General features: G+C 36.9%; 1 protein-coding gene across 1 annotated transcript; it reads left to right on the top strand.

The window, feature by feature from the left end:
- The first annotated feature begins 2,650 nt into the window (after positions 1–2,650).
- On the top strand, positions 2,651–27,086 carry LOC105438996. The gene is made up of 9 exons (XM_030982776.1): positions 2,651–3,261; positions 15,130–15,246; positions 16,275–16,439; positions 16,992–17,098; positions 21,924–22,008; positions 22,366–22,587; positions 23,473–23,550; positions 24,610–24,706; positions 25,460–27,086. Exons 1-9 carry the CDS (start codon positions 3,156–3,158, stop codon positions 26,934–26,936), a joined length of 2,454 nt encoding a protein of 817 aa, XP_030838636.1. The 5' UTR covers positions 2,651–3,155; the 3' UTR covers positions 26,937–27,086.

Here is a 27,086-nt window from a genome sequence, read left to right on the forward strand (position 1 = left end):
TGCATCATTACAACACAAACATCTGTGTAATATTTGCACTCAATCCAAACTTTGTCTGAAAGAGGGCCTAAACATGGCCGCCTTGGTATAAATAATGGCAACTCCTTCATGGTTTAATGGTCTCTTGCAATAGTGACGCGCTACCTTTGTATGTCATTACTTTACTATTTTCTGTATTTAGATTAAAAAAATTGTTCTGCCATTTATTATACCAATCATAGTCGAGATCAAAAGTCATAATGTATATAAAGCAAAACATTTGGATCATCTACATTACAATATGACATTTTACTCATCAATGTGTCCTCCAAAATTTCACACGATATTGTATCACGTGACAGTGCAGGTATTGGTAACCTGTGAGACTGTGACCTTAATCAGTTTCATCGCAACTTCATTCTGTGCAAAAATTTTGCTTAAAATTAGATTTAAATTTCTTCCGATTCAAAACATATTTCTAATACTAATTCTTCTGCCAGACAAGATTACAGTTGTAGAATGTAAATCCAGTTGCTAAAAAAGAGTCTTGAAGGATACCAGGATGATAACAGGATTCCACTGAGCTCTTCATCTTCTTCGATGATCTTATTAACACCACATTTCGGTTTCTTAAATCTGAAATGAATCTTTTCGATCTCCTGCCAAGTGTGTAGGATCAAAAGTCCAACCGTTTCTGGGTATATGAGCAGTCTATATTTGGCATTGAATCTTGGAAGGGCAACGGACCGTCAATTAAGATAGGATCTGAACCACCCTCGCAGTTTCCCCACCGACCCTAAAAGGCCTGTATGTGCTATATTTATATATCCATGAAAAATGGCGTCCTGAATGTATTAACACATCACATGTAACTTGGAGAGATAGTCTAGTGGATATGTCCTCGCAGTGTAAGTCACGGGTTCGAATCTTTACCTTTACACTCAGATGTCCATGGGAATACATAAATCTATACTTGTCACTCGACCAAAGTGAGATGAATGGGTATTTGACATGAATTTATCCATGGAGCACTGTAATGAAAGTCGTACAAAAGACGGAGTAATAATACTAAAGCGCCAAGGGTGCAATTATAATTATCATTATTGATATTATTATCTTTATTATTATTATCACTATTATTACCATCATTATCATTATTTGTCTTTATCCAAATAATCACCTTTAAGCCGAAACCATTTAAGTAAATAGTCGATATTTCGATTTTCCAATACCAATTGTCCTATACCCACTATCCTATATGTCCTATATCTACACTCTGCAACTAGAATAAAATTGTTGTGTTCCAACATACAAGTTTCTCTGTGCTTCAATGTCAATTTGCCAAGTTTCATCAGTTAAATTAATATCTTTCTTGGGCTATTAGTTCATTATTAAGTAATTATGAATACTGAATGTTTGATCTCATATTCAGGCCCATCTACAAAGTACAAAGTGTCCTTTATTTTAAAGGACATATTTTAATGACACCTTAACGTATCATTATTTTTTTATTAGACTGAAAGGATTTGACACGAAGTAGTTTACACAAAATATAAATAATACCCAAGAAATTTAAATTAGATTATCATACAAGTGAATAAATTAAATATACGACTAAAAAGAACTTATAATGAGTACTATTAGTCGAAATGGGTGGAAGCGAAATTCGATTTGGACAAGGTTAAAGTAGAACCAAATATCAATTGACCCACTATTCTTCGTCGATTGATGGGTTCTAAATACAGAAGATGTGATGTAGCTGCTAACTAGAATATGTGGTCGTGAGGTCTGAAGGGTAGCTAGACAGTTATCTCTTCACGAAAGCAATGAAAGTAAAGAAGAAGAACCACATTTCTAGCCGTTCCATCATGGATGTGCTTTGTTTGGATTATAGTTAGGCCGTAGAGATCGCTTGATGACGTAGTTTTGTGGTATGTTGGATTTAGTCACTCTATCCAAACCTCAATCAATGAGCTTCTTTTTAACAGAATTATCCTAACATCCGCCCCTTGTATTACTCTTCTCAAACATGTGCCAAACCCGAAACAATAATAACTCACTTTGTGAGGAACATCATATTCCGGGCGGCAGACTACATTAAGCTACTGCTACTGATATTCTTCAGTATGCCCAAAACTGAAGTAGGTACGTTTCGAAATTACATTTCGTACGTAGAAGTTTTTTTTGTTCCACATATATCTAACAAACATTTCAGATTCATAAAAATTAAAGAGTAAAATCCAAGAAGAGTAGATAGAAGATACATGAATTATAATCTACGGTAAATAAGCAAAGTGTGTCGAGGAAAGAGCAAAGAATGGTACTCGTGCAATATAGACACAATGTAAACTGTTAGGAGCCTACATGCATATGATTCCAATGAAGCGATTCCATGCACATCTCCTCAGTTCGGTCAGGGAGATAGAAAGACACCCTAGTTCGGTGTACAAAACTAACAACACAACAATTATCAAATTAATGTGTTGTCCACTATTCAAATAACTATGTCATCGACTAGAAGGATCACTTCACAGTGAATAACGTTTGCTCGCATTTTTCACAGATTGACCACCGTCTGCAGTGGCGCCCTATACCCATTCAATTTGTAATGACGTCATGATGTTATGATCGCAAGAGCTATGGGGCTCATAGCACACACATACGAGTACGGTGTAATGGAATGCAAGAGGCAGATCATTTGGGAACTTTGGAGACGATAGACACCCCTGATAGATGTCGCGAAAGGTAGCGCAGGAGGGAGAAAGTAACTACTTCCTAGCAACCAGGAAAATCTCAATGTTTATTTCTTCTTCTTGCATCGTCACTTATTGAACTGCTTATGTTTATTTTAAAAATCGTTGTCAAACCTTGGGACATTTTATCCAAAGGAGACAGTTTCCTATCGTTTTATGGAAAATTCCATATGATGTGGCTACCTCTTGCTATTAAATGGAGTGTCAATTTTATATTTATTCATCGGCAGAAATATTAACTGAGATATTTTTCTTGAAGAAGCATCAGCGGTTTTGACTTGAAAATGGCAAAAGGAGAGGCACCTGAAAGTTTGTTTATGAAAAACTATGTCCAGTGATTCCAGATCAGCATCACTGTAACTTCTTCACTACCGCTATCGTTATCGTTTTCATCATTGCCCTCGTCGACGGAACATTTTCAAGATGTCAGCACTGTTATGGATTACGTATTTGGTGCTACACCTCTCAGTGCTCCAAGTATCAACTGAGCTTCAACCAATGATTGGTGAGCAACGCATGAGACCAAAATGTGAGTACAACTAAATGTTATCACAACGTGGTAGATATATAAAGAAAGAAAGGGGGCGAGAGAGTTAAAAAACACACGAAAACTTCACATATTTCCAGAAATATCAATAACCATTTTCATTTTGCCATCAGGTAAAATTTTCACTAAAATTCCACCGATTTACTGACTTGCATTAAGTTGTTAAGTATATATGAATAAAAACACACGTGGCCTGTCGGTACACTTTACGATTCCAATTCATTAATTTCCCACCTTTCTAATTAGTGTAAATTAGCACAATTTATTGGTTTCCTGCCATCAGTCGAATCATGGAAATGTCGTGAGGTTTTTCACTCAACTGCTTAGACTTTCCCAAAGTTTGTTTTTATACATTCCAATCACCAAACTGTTGTCATGATTTACGGTAGTGATATGTTAAAATGTTTTAAATCATAACCAAATTGTTGTGCATGTGTTTGAAGCACGGAGCTTAGTATTTTCTATATATATCTGGCTGGATTCATGTACCAACACATTGCTGTAACATAACAAAACCTCTTTTCTCTACATCCATTTGGTGTAATAACGTTCCCCTTTTCATACGCATTTATACCGTATGAAAAGCTCTAACAATTCCTTCTCTACTTTCTCCCTTCCTCTCTAATCTTTCTGTCATATCCACTCGATAAAACGGTTAGATTTGAAGTAGCCACCTTGTTTCCATCGTGGACCCTCCATGTTTTCACTGACACTCCTTGTTTCTACCTTGACTATGAAACACGATATAACTGTTTGCGTGGGGCCTTAATAGATGGCTTCCGCAAAAATGGAGAATGATATTTAGAAGAGAACAGCGTGGACTTAGGTATAAGCTCGGACTGTTTATATTGATGATGGTTATACCTCTGACACGTCAATCAAGCCAGAAATAACTGTTGCCTTTATGTCGAAAACTTAAGTCAAATTCGACAGGTTAATTCGACCTTTATCATTTTTCCTTTCTCTTTATATCGTCTATCACGGTTAAGTTGACAGAGTCCTACACTGGCATGACTGGACACGTAAATTACTGCTTTAGAGTTTGGGTGTATAGTACTATAATTTGTGTACAAAATAGCAATAGAACCAGGAACATCTCATTGTTATAAATCAAGAAAGTAATAATTGCTTCTTTTTTGTTTTTATCTTATGTTGGAAAGTATGTCCACCTGCAAAGGTTTTTGCGCATGTTCTTTTATTTTACATTGTTTTTTTTTCTTAAAGTCGAGTACTAACAGCAAGAACCTGACAATTGAGAATTCTAACCGTGATCTAGATTATTTATGGATGATTTGTTGTCACAATTATTTGAGTTTCAATCGAGAGGTTGAGATTTCGAATCCCAGCCCAGTTCTGACGTCATGTCATAATTATGCCACTCTCCACACAGGTGTTAATGGGTGTTGATTTGCTCCTTGGCGTGATTGACATGAGCGGAATCCAAAAGGCCTCCATTATTATAAGTTGATTATACGATATACCGGTTTACTAATATTATTCACGTTTACGGATGTCTCTTTCCTAGGGACCTAGTGACGAGTTATTCCATTAACCTCTTCTTATTTAATGTGTGAACTACAATACTCGGAACCCAGTCTGCATATATTACTCGTTTAATATGTTAGTAGTCCGGTTTATTAACTTTTTTTCCTTCAGTGATTCTATCTTTCAATGTCGTACCATTAATCATCTTTTTAGTTTCCTGGTAGTCATCTACGAGAATACATTTTTGTTTAAATAGTTGAATGGTTGTTCAGAGAGAAATAAACGAACGTGAGAATGAATAGTACACTATCAATGTTTGAGTACCTTTTTATGTGAGTGGCATTAGAGTGACTCGGTAACATTGTTTAAGATTGATGAAAAAACTGGGTAATTTTTGTATGAAATGTTACGTATCATATTCCTACTACTGTACTAACACTCTAACATGCCACACATCCTTAACTAAATTTTAAAATCACAAAGATATTTATGGTTTTCTTTGAAGGCGTCACTGTGCGACACCCTCTATAAACAGTAAATTCTTCCGACCATTTTTGAATTTTTCCCAAACATTTTTCCTGAAAATAAGATATAAGAAAGGTTTTTAAAAATCTTTCAACACATAAATGTTTGGAATGGTATATAAAGACAACTCGTTGCTTCGTGGCGATTTACATTCACCTAAAATGTACTTAAAATTGTAATAATATAGTTGGGAGAATTAGGGAAACGATCAGATCAGTTTTTCCTAATTTATATCATTAAACATTGTCTGTTTTCACTCAAACTTTCAGATTATCTTTAATCGTACATCTCGCATTGAAGTCACTATCTTAGCACCATTATCTCTCATCTGAAAAAAGTTACCAAGTCCCTTTAAAGTTATACTTGTAAAAAACATTGTCAATGATATTATTAAAAGGGTTATTCTGACCTAATTATCAACGATTTTGACTCGCTATACAAAGGTTATGTATTATGAAACCCTGTAAAGGTTCCAGCATTCAATTAGAACAAAATTAATGCTCCCTTTGGGTACCTATCATTATGTTTATCAATTATTCTTGGAAGATAATAGAGGTGTCACAGCGATATAGTTCCGTGACTGTGAATCTGATGACATGCAACGATAAGGGGGGGGGGGCATTCAAATGTAAAATATAATGCGAATTAGAGAACATAAAACCTTTATTTACTTTACAACCTTAGATGATTCTGATGGTTCCAGATAGAAACAAATATTTCTCCTTTTATAACAAATGTAACCTTTCTAGCTGCTCCACTCTGCATCTAGTCTGTGACCATAATATACATCATAGAGAGCACGAAATATTTTGTTCACCCTTTATTACTTAATAACAGGATAAGATCACTATTCCCTTTAAACAAAGATTACAATGTGAGACAACATGATCTAGGTAAGATTTAAAAAACAAAATAAGACATTTTTGTGATACGAATGCATTATTTATACGGATAATTACAAATAATGTTTATGTATAAGCAGTGCAACGAACATTAGTAAACACTTCAAAATATGTATTCCCTCTTTCTCTCCCTGTCTCTATCTCTCTCCTCTCTCTCTCTCTCTCTCTCCTTCGCGGTAACCCCGTCCCCACGCTCTCACTGTCTGTCTGCCTATCTCTATACATATTTCTTGATAAAGTATTCTCGGCCCAGAATAATTCCATCCTCCTTCACATAACCATTTTCTGTCTACTGTAAATTTAGTCCTTTCGTTTGATTGTCTAGCTATGTTTCTCAAATCCTTCTTGCGGCAGCTCTATGTTCCGATACCCTTATGTTCTGACAAATGAATGTTCTAATAATGAGTATTTTAGGTGACATATGTTAGACTAGCTCTAAACATAACACTATCGCTTATTATACCCCTTATAGAATATATCGTGTATTTCGATTGGTCAATACCACTTTACGTGATCAAATATATTTTGTACCAGAAGAGAAGACTATTTTCGTAGCTGTGACATTTAACGCTATCATTGTTAAATATATGGGGTCTCAACCACTGTGATAGTGCCATTTGTTTCAGTCTTGCGCTCCTCAAAATATATTACAGGCACTTCGACCCCTTATTCAACCAAAGTCTCTCAAGGTGGTTTATATTTGTAATTTATACTCAGAAGACATTTGCATTCCTATAGCTTGGTTTCTGTGGACAAAAACAGTCAGCATCGGTCTTCAAACATCCTCAGTTAGGTCTGTGATGTTTCGTCCTGATGAATATAATTTAAGTAACAAAACGCTTTTTTTTTTTTACTTCTCGCTTCGTCAGTATGCTTATTTTCACTGAACAGGAATGACTAATTTTGATCATCATGTAATGCAATGTGAGTTCAACCATGGCGCCTAAAACATAGTATTAGGCGCGTTAACAAACAAAATCACGTTATTATCATCATTAGTAGTACATGTACACCTGTATATAGTAGCAATGAACATCATAATCATGCATATCCTTGTATCATCATCCCTGCCAAGATTAATTCAAAGTAATAGCCATGCAGACCCTCAAAACATTTCCGAGTTCGCTTGATTATGGTTCTAATAAATATTTGCTTACGTCAGAAGAAAATGAAGTGCGGTGGTCCACAGCGGAAAATAACAAAGACATGTGTCCTCTAGCTCCTTGGAGGGGCGTAGGTAGGCAAAGTCATCTGGAACACTGATTTTATGATCGAACAGGGGGGTGTTTCATTAAGCTGTTCGTAAAGTTACGCATGACTTTTCGAACGACTTGAATATGAAGTGCCAGATAGGATGCCCACAGTTTTTCGTGATGTTTTAACGAAGTTGGACTATATTTCCAATAACCTCAATTAAATTATGGCAAAAAATATACTTTGCTTTAGAAATGTTTTTTTTTAATATATAATGTTAATCTACATATGCACAGTTCAACTTTAGTTGATGCAGTTAAAAATAATTCAGCATCCCATTTGGCTTTTCATATATAAGTCATTCATAAAGTCATGCGTAACTTTACGAACAGCTTCATGAAACAGCCCCAGGGGAGGTTCTGAAAAATGGTGTGATTGTTCATCTTATCATGTTACCTTTCTCTCCGTGTTCTTTTCCATCTCTCTCCATAGTGGACACTCGAACCCACCCCCCCCCCCTTCGTGCCTATCCGACCTCTTCGCCACTCGTACGATTTGTCAAATGTCACCCATGAGGTTATGTTTGATCAATTATATCTGACAGTGATTATCAGTTCTCTCCCATGAAGGGTGACGGATATTGAGGCAAATCATAATGAAATCATAATGAAATGAAGGATCCAGTAGTGTTAATAAGGAAATGAAGCGTAACGTCATGTCTAATCTAAAGGTCTTAAAACCACGGGTTCAAAGAAAAGAAAGTACGCGATTGCTTCTTGATCCTACAGATCTCTTCATTTTTCCTGATATTACTAATGCTAAAAGGTTTAACCATGAGTCAATATATGTATTTATTCCCTCAAATGCAAACATAAGAAAGTACAGTTTAATGTAGATGTGTGCAACTGTCATCATTTGGTTCAGAGAAAAATCAGAAACGGTCTCCTTTCCAAGTCATTTGTGTAACAAATGATTAATTATTTATTTTATTCACTTATCTATTCGTTTATTCGGTATATAGTGACAGCAACACAGGCTGAGCCGTTCTCCGTACAAAGTAATAACAATATTTACAAAGTCATTGTACATTATATGTATATTTATAACGGAATCAATCATAATTAAGGGGGTACACATGATAAATGGTTACTGGTTACTGTAAGTAGAGTTGCGGTAAAAAAAATCAGCACTACATTTTAACAAATTGCACTCTGTAAACTTGCCAGAGCGTAAAACGTACCGCATAGTTCGATAAATTGAAAAGTTCGGGAAGGATAAGAGAGGGGTATATGCAGATACGAAGAGGGAGGGAATAAAGAAAGGTAAAGAATATCATTCTGGAGTAGAGGGGGAAAGAGGAAGAAATTACCGGCAAAATGTCGTTGTAAATTATAAATTTTAAATGGAGATTGTATTAGAACTAAGCATCAAACAATTTTCAAATTTAGTACTCCGCCCTTCCTATAATTTGTGTGCCAGAGCTGGTAAAAGAAAATTAGATCTTAACAAAAACAATTTTTTAGGATAATTCGATATTTTTTCTCGCATGTTTTAATGTCCCGTTATTTAATCCATGATTTACATTCTCGATAAATTTAAGTTTGCTAATGCGTGCTTTTGCGTGCTATTTGTATTTTTGCAGTTGGAAAAAAGAGTATGAAATTACAAAAGTTTGTGTTCGCTTGTTTAACTTATTACACATTCAACAATTAATGATAAATCATTGAAAGGGACAGTGAACATTTACTGAGATACCACTTTCTGTATAGGAATTCTGAATCCGGGTATTTCATGCGCTCTTTTATCTCACCACCTGGTCAACAGTTGCAGATTTGCGCATGACTTTTCGGCGGCTTGGAGCATGGGGTCAAAGAAGGGCGGCTTGATTCCACTCCTTCTCTATCACCTCCCTGCATTGGCTTATACTACTTCATTATAGTCTTATGTATTACCACACACAAAAAAAACGTATTCATTTTTCAAAATTCGTTTCAAGATTATTATTTGAGGACATGTCATTATTTACTCGAAGAAAAAAACAACGAACGTTATAAAATGCAAACTTCAGTTTCAAAATAAAGTAAGATGTATACAAAAAGTCCGATTTTGATTTTTTTTCTCAACATACATACGTACATTCACCACGTGCAAGTTTTCATTTAAGGTGCTTCGCTGTGCGCATAATATTGTAAAGCTCGCCCGGTCATTTATGTTCGAAATATTGTTTTTAGAAAGCTTTGAATGTCCCTTGGAGTATGGGCAGGGTTATTCATCTTGCTTTGATTTAAACCTTCCTCTCGTTCAATGACGTTACTAATAAGACCTGCCAGAAGACGACAGGAAGCATGAGATGAAGAGGAAATGAAATGATAGAAGATGGTTAGAGATTATTACTGTCTTTCTTTTCATCGATCTAGGTCAGAATTGCTTTCGGAAACAAAATGAGACATCCGTATTCTTAGGAGCACTATGATCTAGTTATGGTAGCCACAAGAAAGAAAAAATAAAATACATGCATCTCTCAAGAACTGATTCGACTTTAATATAATATTATGGCAGATATGCACAGCTGATTTTAAGAAACGTTAATACTGTGTCTAGGAAAACTACTAACACGAGGAAGCATAACGGACAACTGCAGGGAACATACACATCAAGCGTATTCCCAAAACAAAGCGTGTCAGCACAGTCTGTTTCTACATTAGGTCACAGAGACAACATCGTGTATCATCAAAAGTTAGGTAGTACAACTCGACGGAAGTAAATAATGAATTAAATCAATATCCATATTATCAACTCAACGACAGTAAATTCAATATTCTAAATTAGATCTAGGAAGTCTTTGTCTGTATGGGATAAGTCATTCATCACATACATATTTCCATCACGACTTGTGATTTCTATCATTCAATTACAGGCAATAACTATGGAAATGAATTCTAATAAGCTTTTCAGGAAGTGGTTACTCTCAATTATTACATAATTGCACATCTATTGTTGACATTTTACGAAAGGAAATGCCTTCATGCTTGATAGCTTCATACCAGACGATATACGAATGCATTAGGACAGCCCAACCCATGATGGGCACTTACGTATTAATACGTAAGGGGGACAATTTGCCCGTCCTGCAGATTTCCGATCACGGAAAGAAAAATGGGGCCAACTTATATGTTAATAAGTGTGCGATCGCACTTTGAACCCATGAAAATCTAGACACATTCCCAAAAGGCGAATTTGCTTTTTCGTCCCAAGATACGTCATCTTGGGCGTTATCTCAACCCACCCCCTCGCCGTACGTAAACTAGCACCCCATATCAAAAGGAAGCTGAGTTTACCCCCCCCCCCCCCCACCTGAGGCCGAGTTCTGAATACGCCGCTGATGGTGAAAATGATTGAAACGAACTCATGGCGGACATGTCTGATATACAAACTAGATACCTATTTCATTGAACAGGAAAAGGATAATATAAATAAGGAAATATTAAAAATCTGAATCATAACTATGCCATATCTTATTATTTTACGAGTTTACGGGGTCATTACGGCGATCCCACTTTTGTACATGAAAATCATAAAACAAATGCTTCAATTGGGCAGAGGTTTATGAATTTGTTTGTATAATCACGTAGGAAATTTGTTTTCCAGCTCTAATGCGATATTTTCATTTGTTGTCACCATTAAATTCGACCTGCATCGGTCACAAACGCGAGAATTCGCCATCTCATTTACAGCTATCTAAACAAATTACTTAGAAGTCGGGGGTACGAAATTTATAAAGATGGCTGTAAGGAAGGGGCCGATAGATAGTAAAATGTTCACAGAATGAATTGAAAGCAGGATATGATGTTGAGAATTGAGAGTGGATAGAGGAATTACTGTCTGCCTGGCTTGCTTCACCGGGAGGCTCCCTCGAGAGTGAGGTTTTCCGCCTCTCAGTTCAAGCTCGGTTCAGGGCTACTAGCTACTAGCTTTCATCTGCACAAATATACTGCCTTTCTTATTTCAAATTAAAATAAATACCTTTATAAATTTAAACAAAACTTTTGGAATATTACAACGAAACAAGCACAATCGAAGAGTTATATTAATTTATTCATTCGTGATTGCTAAATAAAATGCAGACATGTACCAGTAAAAACGGTTGAGGTGACAGATAGAAATGTCTAATTCTTTTGAAGCTCATCCTTGAAGTATAATAATATCACTTCCCTGCATCAAACAGTAATGTCTAAACATTTACAAACAGGTTGAAGGTTGAATACACATTGTACTTATATCATATCTTTACAAACGGAACCTTTTTACACTAATCTTCACTTTCAAAGTACAGTGTATGAATTAAATGATTTGATCTTTACATACTGATGGGTGCGATTTGGTTTTAAACATTACCAATGTTGCCCATTTCGTACATTATGTTAATACTTGATATGCAATTTAATATAAGCAAGTTAATCGAAGAGACTCCTTTGTGAGATTTTGTATGAATGTATGTTACCCGTAACCCGTTACTTTGGGTCTTCGCCTTTTTCAACAATACCTGAAAATACATGAACAATCCCTCACTCCTCCTCGAAAGAATATTATGCATCAATTAAACAATAAATTTTTGCTTAAATGCTTACCATTGGACAATAATGATAAAGTTACAATCATTTTGTCCACCTAATCTTTTCAAATGCTGTCTAATTAAAAATATGAAGAATGCTTTATATATATCAAGAGAATTTCTATTTCGATATTTTCTCTCATCTGAATAATCACCACATGTGTGGCCCAGTTTACAAGGCATGTTCATGTCAGTATCGAAATCAAATTATAATTATATTACTTTGCTGATGATTATAACTTGATTTTGGATCCCAACCTTGTACTCCCCAAAGGATTGATGTGTATATGTATAAGGTTTTATACTATAAAATGAAATTATGCATGTACAGATCTTAAACATAGGCCATTTAAAGTTTATTAATGAAAGGCGGATGGAACAAGTTTTACGAAGGAGTGGGACTGATGCATGGACATTTGGTTGACATTCAATTTTAAAGTCATTAGCATAGATTAGGTAAATCAAACGACTGTTGATAATCAGCAATTCGTCCCTATCAATCCTGCGTTGAATATGATTAATCCTTCCACATAATATACAAGCTTTGAAGGGCTGTCACATTTGCAAGCCCCTCCCGGCATTTTAGGCTTCTTAAATGTTCCAATCAATTTACATGCCGCTCTTTAGCAGTCTGATGTGAACCGATATGAAGGAATTAAAAATCTGGGGGTCATAAAACCTTATTAACCTCTTCCTACTGTGATTTCAACTGTTGATAGTCCAAGGTGCAGGGATGTTGTATTAACCCATCTGATCCTTCAAAACATAAAATATGAGCTGCCTAGAGTAGATCCTTGAACTGACAGAGAGCAGTGTAGTAACACTTGGTGCTGTTTACGGTTTATTTTCATTCATTATTTTTCTTCTGGTAGGTTCAGGCTTGTTTTTTTTATAGATCTATTTGCTTTTACCTCGTGCAATGTCATCTTTCTCCGAATACCATCACCTTGCGAGTTCGCTAATGTATTGTGTTACATGTATTAGACATTTTTAGTTACACTTGTAAAAACAAAAACAAATACATTGGTTATAATTACATCATCTGAGCAGCGGCGTACCAATTTTGATTAGCCTATTTGGGACTTTCCTTACAGCGACTGCTGGTGTGACCAGCTATCAACAGTTATCTGAGGCTGAACTGGCTATCGTTCTCGATTGTACAGTACATACATCTGTAATTCAACAAAAAACACTGATGAAGCACTCACCTGTGATTTCATTCCTTTAACCTTTTCACAGTGACGTAGCTATCGGCTTCATGACCCCCTCCCACAATTGAGTGATGATACAATATGAAGAAAGAGAAAGCGTGGAAAGAGGGTAAGGAGAAAGGGAAAGGGAAAGGGAAGGGAAAAAGGACGAGACAGGAAGAAACCTGGACCGCCTCTCTTACTTCTAGGAAGAACAGCGCCATTTTAATAAATAATGACTCCGAATAGAGCAATATTGCATGCATTGTATGTTCAATCTAACATAATTATTCAACTCCTAATTCAGAATTCCACTAATGCCATTATATTTCAACCTCGGCCCCGATCAAATTTAACATATCTCGGGAAATTCTGATCTGAATTTGTCGATTATTTCTTTTTCAAAGCAAATAATCACTTGTACAATAAAAAAGGGTTACTTTATGACCTATAATTGTGCTTTTCTCACATCAATTTTCCGGTTTTCCTCAATAGCAAGTTGAAACGATGAAACATTCATGGTGAATAGGAGTGGAATTTTGTAAATCTTCCTTACCAGTACTTGTATTTAAATATCGGTTATTATTATTAGTTCGTGTTTGTTGTGATGGTGAACTGACTTGTTGTTTACTCATCAGTAATGTGAATTACGCAATTAATTATAATATGATCAAACGTGTTCGTCTAGGGTCACTCAGTGGGATGGTCAATCCTGTTAATTAGTTCAATGGTCAACAGTTTCCGTTCTACTTGGCAATGAGGCAAGCTGTGTGAAGGTTGTCTACCAAGAAACTTGTAGGGTTTGCCAAGTTTCCACAATGTCATAATTGTCTCACATACATTCCGGTTAAGACCAATGTCCTTGTAGGCTTTAATATAATGTTTGTAAACAACATTAGAGACTAAATATATCTACGAATTTTCACCTTCTGACCTGGGATGATCTAAGCCTAGGGCTTCATTACAACGCCCAAGAAAAACAATGGACCTAGCCGTGTGCCTTTAGGTACGCCTGCTCTGGTAGAACGTGAGGATGAAAGCTGACCCCGATAGCCTGCTGAGTGCGTCTCACGAAAAACGAACACAATGAAGACAACCTTGAATATTAGGGATTAATATTATAATGATTAATACAATTTATGGCAATGAAGCAGGCTGTGTGAAGGCAGTTTACCAAGAAAATTGAGGGTTTGCCAAAATTCCACTACGTCATTTTAATTGTCTCTTATACACTCCGGTTAGGATCAATGGCCTTGTAGGCTTTAGTGTTTTGTAAACATCATTAGAGGCTAAATATATTTACGAATTTCCACCTTCTGACCTGTGATGATCTAAACCTAGGGCTTCATTTATAACGCCCAAGGAAACAATAGACCTAGCCGTGTGCCTTTAGGTACGCCTGCTCTGTTAGAAGGTGAGGATAAAAGCTGACCCCGATAGCCTGCAGAGTGCGTCTCACGAAAAACAAGACAATGAAGACAACCTTGAATATTAGGGATCAGCATCATAATGATTAATTTGATTTAAAGCCATTAAGCATTTTAACGATGGCTTGATCCTGCCCATTGGACTCACGCATTCTGATCATATTTTCACCCCTAATATACTGTATACGAATTTAAAATTATGGTCGTAAGCATGCAGTGGCGTACCGTACGTCCCCCCCCCCACGATTGAGCAGGTACTGGAAAGATTATTGGTTTTTGTGGGGGGGGGGCACCGATCTTGCTTAGAAAATAAATTGTATAAGGGTACTGATTATATGATGGACAGGAAATTGTCCACAGGTCATCTTTTCTCGTCATTTTACACTTCTCACTTTCCATTCTCTCTTTTTTGTTAGAGATGGATTAAAAAAACAATCATATGTTTAAAGTTTGCATTCAAGACGCTTGAAATTCTTTAGTTTGATTGATAAGCCATGACTATTGTTTTTTTTTAGGGAAACAGTACTGTACTTTCAACAATGCACTACGATGTCATCCAACCATCGTAGCCCAGTCTGCATCAGGTATCGCCAATCAAGGATGGAAAATATACCGATCACCAAAAACTAAAGGTAAATGTACTGAAGGTTATATAATAGTTCATTCACTTGACTCTCAATTCGGGGGTTGAGGGTTCGAATCCCAGCACGGCAAATAGGTTCATGAGGTATTGCATGGCCATCAAAACGAACACTATGGATGCTGATCGAGCTGTCAAAGCAATACCTCTAACATGTAACAAAACCTAATATAGGCCTACTTTTAAAGTGTGTGTGGGTGTGTGCATTTATGGAATCAATGATATATAACACTCAAGATGATAACGTTTAACTTTAATAATTCAAATGGCAAGCAAATAGCGATACATAATAGACTAAAGGTTAATATGTGTTCCTTTACAAACATCAAGTGACGTACGTAGTCCCAACTGTCAGTTTGTAGTTTAGAAATACAACATTGGAACGGATAATTCAAATCATTTAAATAAATGGTTTTCCATCCTCTGACATGACTCAATGTCATTACTACCTGCTGACCGCTTCAAATAATATTTTATCAAACTCCCATCGTATTTACTCCTGTGATGAACCAGATCAAAGCAGTTTCAGAAAGGAACACACCAATTAAATCGCCCACGGCAATAGTGTTTACATGTAGCTACAAGTAGCTTTTAATCTAAAGGATGATTTTTAAATAGGCCTAAGTTTTAAAGGTGCTTGTATACTGATCATTTTAACCGCTTTAATGTAGTTTTATATATATATATATATTAACAAGTATGTAAGCGTATGATGCATGCTTCGTTTGTGTAATTTGAAGAAGAGAAAAACAAATCCTTGAAAAAAATTTCCATTATAACGTCCTTGTTTTCACGAAGTGACGGTAGTGAGGAAAATCGTAACGCAAAGTGAATGCAATTTTTTTTCACTACCGTCACTTCGTGAAAACAGCGACGATAAATATAATCCGATATAAACGTTGAAATTCTTGCAATTTTTCTCCTTTTTTTCTTCTTCTTTTTTGTATACTGATAAATCAATTTAATCGCACTAATAAATACGAATAAAAACATTTGTTGATTTTCAAAACCTTTCCACAGATTACTACGTCGGTATAACCTGTCCACAGAATTGCTGGCAGAGCATCCGTGTATATTCCAACATGCAAGCACACTATGGTGTTGCTACTCTTACATTCTATTATTACATATGGGAAACGAAGCAGAAAGAAGGAGATGGATTTTTACCACAGCTCCGTATAAAAGGTAGTTACATCTATACCAGTTTTTAATTTACTTCATCGAAAATATGTAATGTTTTCGTATTACAGGGTTCATTTGCTAACGAATTTCAAGATACTTTAAAGGAAATACATGAATATTCGTGAACAATTGAACGAATAGGATAAGAAAGAGGAAAGGTGGAAATTATTAAAAGTTGATTTCACTAGGCATATGGGATTTAGAACACACTATAAAGATCAAGTGAAGGGATCTAATAAACCTGTAGAAACCTCGTTAGAATTATCTTGTGTGTATAGGATATTCAGGATTAAAGAAACTGACAATGGTACACATCGTCTTCAACGAAACTTTAAATTGATGAACAGCATGACTTCTCGAAAGTAGAATGTTTTATATATTTTGTCTTATATTAAAAACGTTGTTGTATCAACTACATTAGGCAATGTAAGGATGTATACGAATGTATGCTTTACAAGTATAAGATATATACGGTAATGAAACCATTTAGACAACTAAGAGAGGGCAAACTAATATTAAAAGTAAATGATTGTTGTTCTCTTGCTTTGATTACAGGTTGCAATAATAAGGAGATATGGAAATCAACTGATAATTCACACTCACACGAGAAAGGAGAATGGCACGGGGTTATTTTACCTCTTTACTGCTTGAATACCTTTAGCGTAAGTATTGAAAGGATTTCAACAACAAAAATAAACCGAAAGCAATTCAAAGAGCCATGTTTATCAACTATTGATAATCAAAGAAATGTATCGAGGACCGAGAGGGGGAGGGGGGGGGGGGGGGGGGGGGGCTTTGCGGGCTTTGGAAGCAGTTTGGGTTTCTTGCATTCATTTTCTGCATGTGCCTCGTTTAAATGGGGGGGGGGGGGGGGTGAGGGTTAGCCCTCAAGCTCTGCTCTAGAAACGCTAAGGATGACGATGTCATATAAACTAATTCGAGCATGATTTTTAAAGGTCAAATGATAGGGTATTGCTAATAATAATAATAATAATATTAATATTCAGCTTTTATATACATTGCAGCTCTTGATACATCTCGGATGTCTCTAAGCGCTTTACAGATATACTATTACCACGGTCATTGGATTCAGTGCTTGCCCGTACACACTGTATGCACAATCTCCACTTCCAGCCAGGCGTTACTTCACGCTCAAAAACTGTATGACCAACAATAACGGTCGCATACTACCGGGTACCCATTTTAACACCTGGGTGGAGAGTAGCAAGTGCAGGTTAATTTCTTGCCAAAGGATAGTGCCGTGTCGGGATTTGAACCCTCGACCACGACACTCTACCTGATTTTTGTAAAAGCTGTTACGATCTTTAAGACAATAAGGATAATTATGCCTCAACAAGATTGATATAAACCATTTATTCACACAGTATTCCATCATTTTAAATAATTTTTATAAATGTAGATTACAGCTGCCAAAGCATTGTTGATATAATTCTAATTACGTAATTTTCCTTGATCCGTGTTGATGCAGTACAAACTGATGCTATATTTATTTTAAAAATTGGTTATTTAGTCAGAATAGGGTTTAGCTATGGAAGTTAAACCGATCATGCGGGTTAATCACGTTCATCGTTTCAGAAGACGACCAAACTAAAGCTACCGCGTTGTTTTTTAAAGTTTTTTTTTAATACCTATCTTATCACTAGCTTCGGGCAAATAAACGGTACTGCCCTTGCGATGGACTTGGCAAGGTTTACAGGGCAATATACTCGACTGCTCTCAAACTGGTATCTGATTACATAGACAGGGACTAGAGATATGACCCTTATTTAGACTTCACACTTGTATACATTTCATCACTAAAACTAAAAGCAGCTCTATAGAATCCTGAAAGGATTACAAGAATCTAGAACAAGTCTTGATACGGTGTCTATCGACCCTTACAACTTGCACTGTGACGTCAAACAAGCCAAGGCAAGCTCATCATGTCTACATCATATGTTCTGCCTTTTCAACAAATACTATTGTTTCAAGGGAGAATGTTGAAAGGCTAGAGTTACCTTTGTTGGGCAAAGCACTATTGTCATTATTGGGAAAAGATTGCGTTACCGTGAAAAAATGAAAGCTCAATGAAACTTACCATCAATATCACAGAAGCCATTCCGTTCGAACATTAAGCTGGTCCCAGATAACCCACATCCATTCCCAAATAGATTTCTTCTTAAAAATTCACGTATTGAGTCCTCCAGCATACAATTTTTCATCGAAAGCACTTGAGGATGACGTCCCTTCTAAGAGAAAAGACCGTTTTTGTAACACATTCACATTTATGGTGTTTATTTCTTGGGGACCTACATGTAGTTACGAGGTTATTCCATTAACCTGTTATTATTTGATGAACTACAATACCTGGAATCCAGTCTGTATATATTATTTGTTGGTATGTCGGGCATGCCTCGAGATAGCCTCCAGGTTGTCAAGAACAACCTTTATTTAAAAAGTATGCATACATTTGAACATTTTAGTTCATCGGTCTATTGTAACTTCTTAATGGAACTGTAAACATTGCAGTTTCTTGCAGTTTGGAAGCGCTCGGTGATTGTAATAAGCGCTATATAAAAATTGAGTAATATTATTGTTATTAGACAAGTAAAAATCAGGCATATTATACGCTAATATTCTTTCGTTAGCATAGTGCAAATCATTAGCTTGTCAGTCAATCTTCTGGGCTACCATAAACAGATGAAGGTGCAATCTAGTTGTTATATCTTACTGACTTGCCGAGGAAGTCCGCTGCTTGGCTCCTAAAATATCATCAGCTTACTCCCGAGAGTCGCTAGATAGGCGAACAAAAAACACCTGCACCACAACTTGAAGAGAGGGTCTTCTTGCGATAAATGCTTGTCAAGTTTCTTCAGATAACTCGGCGGAAGATCAAGTTTACCCCTTAATGAAACTGGGGAATCCTATCTTTAGAATGAATCGAAATCCCCCGTTTTTATAAAAGAAGAACCAAATTATCGCGTTACAGCGTTTCATTTGTTTAGTCAGATAATCACTGTATTCCATGAATGAATCTGTAAAATGATTTTGAGACAATAACCCCATTTCCAAGTTGAATCACTGATTCGAATCTGTAAATGTTTTTCCAAGATATCAAGTGACTGGTATACTGTTGTTTCTTACTTAGCAACGATATCAAATGGTTTTTATAAAAATATCTTAAGCATAAACATCTAGAGGTTATTGACACTTTTATAGCAAGATAGGCATTGAACTCCATTCCACACTCGCTGGAGTTCAGTCAAAGCCTATCTTCACTAGTTTGGCCAGGAGGGATTAGACCTCCCTGCATGGTCACTGACAGGTGATTATCTCATCAAATCAGCTCTCAGTTAACATAAGAAAAAGAGGACCATGAGGGACCAACGGTCACCACTTATGCTATAGAGGACGCAAATAGCTATAAGTAGTGCAGTGGGGCTTTAAATTATAGAAGCATATGCTAAAAATCGCTTATGCGAATTCAAATTCTAAATGAGTTTAATGTTTTTGCAATTTTGAGATACACAAAATACTAATTGCCATTTTGGTGTTTGATGCTTTTCATCGAATCTTTTTCATTCGGCAATGTCTCGAAGTTATTAGAGGAGACAGGAGATTTGCTAGTACTTTGCTTCTTATTGGTACTTTCTAAACGGAAATCTGAAATGCAACGGATCGAAATGGGTTTGGAAGGGGGGGGGGGGGTCTACGGGGGGTCCCAAAATGTGGTCGTGTAATCGAAAGTTATTCTCATTAATATTTCATGTACATGTACACGTTTAATAACTGATTGTATTGCAGTGATTTTCCGCCCTCCTTATACGTTAATGATTCTTTATTGTTGTCCCTCTGCTCTTAATTTCACCTGGTCATTCGAATAAGGGGCACCCTCTCTCTCTCTCTCTCTCTCTCTCTCTAAGCGCTACGCCACTGTCTATGTGTCATGGGCGCGCTGTCTGTCGGTCACTGCTCATCCTGTTAGAATCCGATTTTACAGATGTAAGAGAAGGAAACCTGTCAGTCAAAGATGCAAGTGATGAATAACACAAGATCAATGATAATAACTAGTGACGTGCTAATACTTGGAACATATCCAGTCTCTACGATGGAGAGGTGTCGTGGTCGAGTGGATATGTCACCGGACTGTCGATTACAAGGTCCGCGTTTCGAGTCCCGCCGCGGCACTAATGTCCTTTGGCAAGAAATTGACCTACATTTGCCACACTCAACCCAGGTGATATAAATGGGTACCTGACAGGAATTAATTCCTTGAAATGCTAGAGCGCCGTAATGGTAGCCGTGTTAAAGCCAGGGTAATAATCGGGAGCGCCAGGAGTGTCAAGTCTGACAGACATGAGCGCTATACAAGAACCCACTATTATTATTATTATTGAATACGATTAATATTCTAAAGGCATCTGGCTACCTTATCATTAATTAAGTTTATCCTGATTGGTATAGCCATCGTTTGAAGGATGATGAATTATAATATGTAAGCCCAATGATAAGAATCACATTCTTGAAGTAATATAATAATAACAACAATATCGGATATTTTCTTTAAATCGCACTTATCCTCGACGCGAGACACTCATGGCACTCCAATACAACATAGGGTCTATCTAGTCTACCGGTTTCAATGCTCACAGCATTCCAGGAAATCTTTCCTACCGGTACCCATTTGATACCTGGGTGGAGGTTAATGTAGATTCATTAATGTCGTCCCAAAGAAAACTAGTGTCGCACCGGGGCTATGTATCCCCAGTCAAATAGTAACGCCCTCGTCTACTACAAGTCTATAAGTCAAGCAGATTAGGTAGTTCATATATGTGAATACTAATTCTAAAACAAATAAACAATCGACTAAAAAAACAATAATAACAACAACTAAAACTACATCAACAACTATTGACAACATCAACAACTATTGACAACATCAACAACTAAATCAGAACATTAAACTTTGGTAGAACCAAGCTGCACGACTTATGATAGATGTTCTTAATCGAAAGGCTAGTTTTCAACAGGATGAATCAGGATGTTGAGCCTGTGATGTCTCATCGAGTCCTTAGTTACCGGTGAAGCTTTAAAGGGCAACTATGGATCCAGAATAACTTGCTTTCAATGATAACATAATTATCAGATCAATAGATAAAAAACTAATTTTAAACAAATTAGACAACTGTCAATGACTATTTGGCGCCTCTATCACGCGTTTATGATGTGTATCTTAACGCCTCTATTTACCGATTTGTTTTCTTCCGATTTCTATTGTCAGGAGAAGTGACACAACGGTTATATTCATTATAACTCTCCCCTATCTGTGACAATGCAGCAGTACAAACCCATTTAAAATATTTTTGCGATTATTTTACAAAACGCCGAATTTTACCTCTCATTCTGATGGATATAATGTATATACAATATGTAAATTTCGCTGGTAGTGTGTTTTTCAAAATATTCTCCTGTTGTTTGTTCTGATAGATTATCTTTGAAGGCATAATGACCTCTGGTGGTCAGGTGATTGCAGTTGATAATGTGGTTTTATCGGATGGGAGAACATTTACAAGTAAGTGAAACAATTTCCCATCCTTATGAACCATCATCTTTACTCCTTAGAAAATCAACAAGCATGTCCTGTCCCCAAAAATGAAAAAGAGGGATCTTATTTTAAAAATAAATTAAATCCAAGACATTGTTAAAAGCCACCATAATTATGAGAATGTTCTAATAAAAACTTCACTAGCCAAAGCAGTTGCTGTGGTTTTCGTCGCTTTGTTAAAAAAGGGAATACGGATGTCAGTCATATACTGTACCTTAAAGATAGAGACTCTGATCTCAATTGAATGTGAGATTGTGAAATACACTCGTTCATCTTTACCATTAATACTTTTGATCAAGTAATAATTCAATATTTCGTTTCTAGACGTTCTTCCGCAGCCAGCTATATCTGTGGTACACCCTACGACCTCCTCCAACAACCCGGTCATACCATCACGAGGAACGCGACCACCAGTACGACCACCTATACGACCACCCATACGACCACCAGTACGACCATCATATAGACCTACACATCAAATACCATATCAACCACCAGTCACTCATCAGACGACCAACAATGCAGTCTTGATAACCAAACCAACAGGTATAGCCTTGATCTTAATTCACATTTTTTTCTAAAGAACAAGATCTATCTTTCTTTTATATTTTATATGTTTTTATGCGAATTGAAATAAAATGGAACTAAGGGATAGGTTGGTTGAATATTGTTTATTGTACCTTACTGCAAAGAAAACATGAGTAAGTCTTGTGATTTATCAACAAGGGGCCTATAAACGTCTTGAATTCCTCTCCGAGGGGCTTAAGTCCAAACATTGGAATGTTATATCTGTATTTAAAAGCGTAAAGTGACACTTCTCGTGACACTTGTTCAAAATGATTATCAAATTGAACATGCTGGATCCGACACTATAAAGGTCGAATCAAGAAGTTACCAGCAACTTCTTGGTTTAATCTAGCATTTTAAAAGTGTTTCACTTCTTGGCCTTTTTTAATGGAGATGCAAAATGTTAGTTTTTAATGTGTGATGGTAATGAATATTAATGCCTTACGAAATAGCATAAACGATTCCACTTGGTTTCGAACCCGGCCCCTTTCAATTATGAGACTACTGCTCTTCCACTGAGCCATCTCGGCCCGTTTTCAAGAAGATGAGTGTTATGTTGCGATTTTAGTTTCAGGTTGAAGTAATGAATTTGGTATTACCTGCCCGTAGAGCTACGATGGCCCGAATATGAGTCATGCAACCATTTTAGAGAGGAAAAGACAAGTACACGAACCTACATGTAGATATGCATTGTAATTTCATGATTATAAACGCAGTAATGGATTAGTATGAATCCTTCTCAAAGCCTCTGATTACCACTGGACAATAACTTCTCATTCTGTGAAGAAAAACACCCCAGAAAACAATTTCAACTGTATTTAGGATCGAATTCTCTTCATGTTTCGTCATTTATTCGCTTTACAGTTTCGTCTGTTTCATCAAACGGGTCTTCTGGGCTCGTTCCCTCCACGGCGATAGAGGGCGGAGCTAGTAGTGGCAAAGGTAAGAGCATCCCTCGGAAATGAAGAAAATTGAGGAATTGTTTAAAGTTTTGGTCTCAAGATGGCGATATTCTGTGCCAGAGTGAAACGGTTAGCTGTGAATGTATTATCAATGTATTATCAATGTATACATAGATCAATAAACACATGCAGAATCTCTCCGTAAAAAAATAATAGGGGAGAATGGATTGTTAAGGTATAGACCAGTTCTGGTCATGTGATTGCATTGCGAAAGAAACATCGTGGAATCGATCAGAAAAGGTTGATCATCTAGCATATAAGTATTGGTGTGTACTGCAAGGTTCTGGAATCATTAAAATGATAAGAAATTTGGCCCAGTCTTGGTAAAGTTACAAGCACTGTACACAGAAAGATGTATATGGGGCGACGCGATATCTATCCAGTCCGGATGGATATAATAATTTACCAAAAATATCAATTAGTAGGCGGTTTCCAAGCAAAATTTGTATCATCACGTATTAGTCAAAAAATATTCTTTCATATTATTGGTAATAAGAGCTTCCATTTCATTTTTTGAGAGAGGGGCGTTTCCAAAACAGGTCTATACCTTTAAGGGGCGTATGATTCTCTCCGTAGACGGGAGAAGAGGTTGGGAAAAGCAACCTAAGCTACGTAGGGAAGCTCCGAGTGGGCATTTCAAGTTTTCTTTCCCTGTGATTTCTGCTATTTAAATAGAGTGTCACATTGCTAAGACTAAGTGCAAAGCGACTTTAGAGGGCTCCTGCTGTAAATATTTGCCAAGAACTTTAAAAAGACATTATTATATGCCTATCAAAATAACCGCATGGCTATAGCATGTTATGTAAAGGAAACAAAAGTTTTGTTCATGACAATATAGTGGCAAAAAATTGAAAAGATGTGTACCTCACGATCAAAAGGCTTTCTGACCTTAACGGAACAATATGTGTGTATGTGAATAATTGTTGGTGTACATACACATACATATTGATAATTATATAGCGCCTTTACATAAACATGCTTATTATGCATCTTATTATGCTATAATTCATTATTACCTGTTTTTATTTTGTATCCTTAGGAAATTTCTCAGCGATACCCAAGCTTCTAGTAGCCCTGGCCCTCTGTATCTGTTCTCTCACCCTCTGTATTCATTGCATAATCTATAGAAAACAAAAGTAAGCATTCAAGTTAAACTATTAGATGGAAACAAATAACATGGGTATCAACATAACTTCTACGTCAGCTTTACGTTCAATTGCAACCTAAGATCGATCGCAAATACATGTGGCAGTTACAAAGTTACAATTTACATATTCAATTCCATGGAACAAAACAATTTTTAGTGTGCATTGTATTTAAGAAACGAATATAATATTGAGCTAGAACAGTTCTGAATGAATGTAATAGAAGATAATAATCATTTTTGTCCATATTTCAGATCTTATGGTATTTCGTATTGTTGTTCACAGAATGAATGTAAATAGAATCCCCCATATATCGACTGAAATCACAATATATAATTTTACAAAAGGCTATTTTGGAGACCCGAGAATAAAACCAATCGTCAATCTAAAGTTATACCTAGATTATCCTGCTGGCGATCGTGAGACATGACAGAACATTATTGATGGCACGGGGTCCACTCATGCATGTCATGACGAGACCGATCAAAAAAACCTGTCAATATCTAAATTAGAAACAAGTCATTTGTCAATAGACTTAGACAGAGTTATGGTATTGTTCCGATCAAGGAAAAGAGACATGTTCTATAAACATCCTTCTTAGTAAACAAAATTATGACTGTCTCCCTCTTCCTTCTATCTCCTTACTCGACCTCATCTATCTTCCTCTTCTTCATCCATGTTTCCTTTTCACATCACACATCTCCTCCTTCTCTAACTGAATTTAATGTATTCCTCTAAATATAGGAAATGTCACAACAAGAAGCAGAGAAATCCACCGATTGGACAAACCCCCATATCAGGTCAGCTATCATCTAGCTCTTCGGTATGTGAGATCGTCATCACTGATCACAGCAGAAACTCTTGGGCCATCAATCGAGCCGATGGTCCTGACATCCCTGGTCCATCTCATGGTCTAACTGTAGACCACCTCACCTCCAACCACCGCCCAAGACTAGCTACCTGCACTCTTGGATCCAAGGCTTTTAGCCGTCTTAATAGTGAGCTCCGTCCATCTGGACGAGCATGTAGTCTTCCGAGTCGACCCACACCGAACATCTACGAATCAATTGATGAGGTCAAAAGTGGTCTCTCATCTCACCCCTCAAATTTCTTTCTTAATCTTAGTAAGAGAAGTGCGTTTGTTAAGAAAGTAGTTCACACACTTGAGCTACCATTCAGGAAGAGTCATCCGGAGAAGTCTCGAAGTTCTGGCTTGGTGACTAAGGATAGAAGCATGTCTGATGCCTCAGCCAAGACAGAAGTGACAAAGAACCACAAGAGGGCCTTCAGGAAATCAAATAGTCATTCTGGAGGCATTCGCTTCTTCCCAAGCAGCCTGTCCTCTCTGAATACACATAGTGACGTCCCACCTACACAGAATCGTATTAACCTCTCACCATTGCTACCCAAACGACCACTGTCGAATGTCTTCGGGAAGCATTCATCAAGGATGACTAGCTTTAGAACAAGTCTGAGTAAATCACGCAGTCATTCTGATGTAAACACAGCGGTTTCTGGGCGTAAGCATCATACGTCGAGCGTGTCACCATACTCATGCTCTAAGCTTCCCAACATTTCGTTTCATCTCAGTGACTCCAGGCCGAGTGTCCACTTTGCCAAATCCTCTGCTGAAACATCACCTAATCAATCTTTCATTGAGGAACCAAACGAAACAACGTCATCTTCAAGGATGTCTGAGCATTTCTACCATGACCTAGACAGTCAGTTCAGACCAACAGTCTCAGCGAACTTATATCATGTCTTAGATCCCACGTCATATGAATCAGCGTCGTCTTCCGAAGATGAAGACTTCGAAAACAAACAATCAACCGTAAAGCGTAACACGGTTCTTCAACGCACTGAAAGTGGATACACGGTCGTATCCAAGAGCAGTTACAACTCAGACTTTGAAAACTCTGTGGGTAGTAACCTATCCAATATCCAATCCCTTGATAGGGTGTACTTTAGACTTGAATCTCTGGACCATTCTCAACATGACACCGAGTCTGAGTTTGGGGCTCGCGATGGCCTACTCGACCACGAGTTCGATATGAGCTGTGATTTACAAAGACGTAGTCATAAGAATGGAAGACGAGTGAGTGATCTTGAGACGACGTGTACGCTGTCAATGTACGAGGAAAGTGGTCGACTTCTTGATGAGACTGACATATCGAGTACCATTGATGACAGACCAGATGTAATCAAAGGAGTTAGAGCTTAAGGATGTACCATAGACTATATTATATATTTTATTATTATGATAATGCTGTTTATAGAGGTGAAACAACATGTATTAGTCGTACTCGTATAAGGACTATGATGATGATGGGTTTCTTTGTCAGGTGGTAGGCACAATTTGAATGTTGAGTTT

The sequence above is a fragment of the Strongylocentrotus purpuratus genome, unplaced genomic scaffold, assembly GCF_000002235.5.
Source record: "Strongylocentrotus purpuratus isolate Spur 01 unplaced genomic scaffold, Spur_5.0 spur5_scaffold_13, whole genome shotgun sequence".
Classification (NCBI taxonomy): domain Eukaryota; kingdom Metazoa; phylum Echinodermata; class Echinoidea; order Camarodonta; family Strongylocentrotidae; genus Strongylocentrotus; species Strongylocentrotus purpuratus.

Excerpts from the sequence above, each read along its gene's own strand:
- LOC105438996 (XM_030982776.1), top strand. The coding sequence starts at position 3,156 with ATGTCAGCACTGTTATGGATTACGTATTTGGTGCTACACCTCTCAGTG. Across the intron at positions 23,551-24,609 it reads CGGAGCTAGTAGTGGCAAAG|GAAATTTCTCAGCGATACCC; the intron begins GTAAGAGCATCC and ends TTGTATCCTTAG. Across the intron at positions 24,707-25,459 it reads ATAATCTATAGAAAACAAAA|GAAATGTCACAACAAGAAGC; the intron begins GTAAGCATTCAA and ends CTCTAAATATAG.